General features: G+C 71.0%; 1 protein-coding gene across 1 annotated transcript in view; it reads left to right on the plus strand.

Annotated features, from left to right (window-relative positions):
- Window positions 1-1,040: 1,040 nt before the first annotated feature.
- EMIHUDRAFT_241655 (hypothetical protein) overlaps window positions 1,041-2,611 on the plus strand; it is a gene marked incomplete at both ends in the record, with an annotated part of 5,451 nt that continues 3,880 nt past the window's right edge. The window contains 6 exons of the mRNA XM_005773476.1: window positions 1,041-1,094; window positions 1,281-1,671; window positions 1,751-1,857; window positions 1,927-1,992; window positions 2,198-2,333; window positions 2,409-2,598. Coding sequence (XP_005773533.1) covers window positions 1,041-1,094; window positions 1,281-1,671; window positions 1,751-1,857; window positions 1,927-1,992; window positions 2,198-2,333; window positions 2,409-2,598 — 944 coding nt within the window. The remainder of the gene's footprint in view (window positions 1,095-1,280; window positions 1,672-1,750; window positions 1,858-1,926; window positions 1,993-2,197; window positions 2,334-2,408; window positions 2,599-2,611) is intronic.

Consider the following 2,611-nt stretch of genomic DNA (forward strand, 5'->3'; position numbering starts at 1 on the left):
CCAGCGCAGCGGCCGCCGGCGCAGCAGCCAGATCAGCCGGTGCGCGCCTTGCGAGGCGAGTACTGCCGCCCGGCAGCCTTGAGGCGGCCGGGCGGCAGTACTCGTCGGAATGTTGCGAGCCGTGCGCGCGCCGAGGCGCGCGCGGCGCGCGCCCGCCCGGCTGCCAGTAGGAGGCGGCGCAATATGGCCTATAGTACAGCCCTTGAGGAGGAGGAAGAGGCTGGCTGGCAGTGCTGTATGCCGCCGAGGGGCAGTTTTGGGTACTGTCACGGGCCCAGGGGGCTGCAGAAGGCGTCCGCAGCCGGGACAACCCGCCCCCCCAGCCGAGGCCGGTCGAAGCCCACTTGGAGGCAGCCATGAGGAGTCCTCTGGGTGCTCCTGGCGCCCGTTGGAATGGCGAGCGCGCGCCGAGGGGGGGGGGGGGGGGTCTTGCTTGCTCCACACCGAGCGCCATCGGTCCGGACCGGTGCCTCCACCGAGGGGTGGCCTGCACAAGGTCTGAGCCGCGGGCGCTCGGCGCCAAGTGCAGTGTCACGCTCGCGCTCGCGCGTGACAAACCGGGGAACCCTCGTTTCCTATGTACTCGGTCCCCCAACGGAAGAGGCCTCGCTCCTATTGGAACTGGCCAACATCAGATTTGCCTCGTGCGTCCCTTTTTGAGTCGGAAAGCTATTTTCTTTTGGGTCCTGTGGGCACCCTATCTATCTCCTCTTCTAGCTCTTAGCATGAGCTGCGCCCGGTGTCCGACCCCTTTTGCGCAGCAACACCTTAAACTTTTAGGCCCTCCAAATTCGGGTCGGAGCGTAGCGGAGTGGGCCCCGAGTTTGAAAAAGGGCGACGGACGCTTGCGTCCTAGCCTCCAACAACGCCTCCCCGGCGCAGAGGGGCCCCCGGAGGGATGCACAACCGCTCCACGCCACGCCGCTTGCGGCGGTCCTCTTCCCAGCTCCGCTGAGGGCCGCGCGTTATTTCTTTTTGGTCGAGTCCGCCCGCTCGGCCACGGGCGCGGAGCTGATCCACGCCTGGGCACGGCTCGCGCGATGGAGCCTGTCGCTGACATTTCCCCCCCGTCGTGCTTCGCCTCCTGCTCTGAGGTTGTCCGCACGCTTCGCGCCACTGGCGCTTCCGCTCCGCCGCTCTCCGAGAAGCTCCGCCTCACACGCCGGCTTGCACGTGCCGGCGAGCGCTGCCTCTTTCCGCATGCCCGCCGCTTTGCGCTGCAGTGGCTGTGCGGCGCCCTCCGCGGCGCCCGGCCGCGTTCAGAGGCGGCGTGCTGGCAGCTTCTGGGCGAGCTGATTGGGGTCGACGGGATCGCTGGCTCCGATACTGCGGAGGACGAGACAGCCACCGCCATCCCGTCGCCACCAGCCGACCTGGCGGCGCAACTGGCGCAAAGCACGCGGCTGCTGCTGCAGGCGGCGAGCGGTGCGTTCGGCGCGGCTGCCGGCATGCCCGACTCCGCCGCCTCTTGCGACGGGGCGGAGGCCGCCGTCGTGGCGCGCCGAGAGGCGCTCGCCGCCGCGGCTCAGCGGGTGATGCGACGCCTGCTCTGCGAGCTTCCGGCCGATTCGGCTGGCGGCGCCTTCCACCCCGAGCCGGAGGCCCTCGCAGCGTACGTCGGCTCGCTCGGCGCCGCTGTGGCGCACGCACTCGCCTCGCTCGCCGCCGCCGGTGGCCGTCCGAGCGGCGCGGGCGGCGGCCTCATCAGCGCCTGCGACCCTTCTCGGAGCCTTCTCGGGACCTCGTGTAGGCGCGCAGCTGCGGACGGCCTCCGCCGTCGCAGCCGCGGCGAGAGACGCAGTGTCTGCCCTCTCGGGCATGCGCCGCCGGCTCGGGCACCGCAAGCAGCTGCTGCTCGTGGCGGGGAAGGCGCTGCGAGATTACACGAGATTGCACGAGATTACATGAGATTAGAAGAGATTACAGCTGCTGCTCGTGGCGGGGAAGGCGCTGCGGCCGCTCCTCGACCTCGCCGCCGCCGCGGGGCGCTGGGTGCAGGCGGCGGAGGCGGCCGAGGCGGCCGAGGCGGCGTGGGAGGAGGCGGCGGTGGAGTCGGCGGCCGAGGCGGCCGGTGCGGCGCTGACGGTGCGGGCAGAGGACGTGGTAGCGGCGGCGGCGCTTAAGGCGGAGCCTCGTGCGATGGTGTGTTCATCTCTCGGTGGTGTCTCGGCCACATCTCTGCCGCACCTCGCCGCAGGCGCAGCTCCGCGAGACGGTTCGCGCGGTGGCGGCGTGCGTCTTCGCGTCGCTCTTTGACAAGAGCAGCACGCGCGAGTACGCGGCACTGCTGCAGGCGAGAGGACGCGAGACGCGGATGGCTCTGCCAACCGGGCGTCCTCACACCTCAGCGTGTGGACAGGCCCGCCGGGCTGCGGCCGCCGAGTACGGCCCTGCACTCGCGCCCCAAGGCACCGCTCCCGCGGCCAACGGCAGCGCCGACGCCGATGGCGCCGACGCGGCCTCAAGGCCGCCGCCCGCAGCAAAGGCGCCATTCAGCGAAGAGCGCGAAAGAGCGACGCCGTGCCGGCGCGTCCCACAATATCGTACCGTCTCCGCGCTCTCCCCCGCAGGCGCAGGCGGCCAAGAAGCGCAAGCGCGGTGCCGAAGCAGC

This window comes from Emiliania huxleyi (genome assembly GCF_000372725.1).
Source record: "Emiliania huxleyi CCMP1516 unplaced genomic scaffold EMIHUscaffold_338, whole genome shotgun sequence".
NCBI lineage: Eukaryota > Haptophyta > Isochrysidales > Noelaerhabdaceae > Emiliania > Emiliania huxleyi.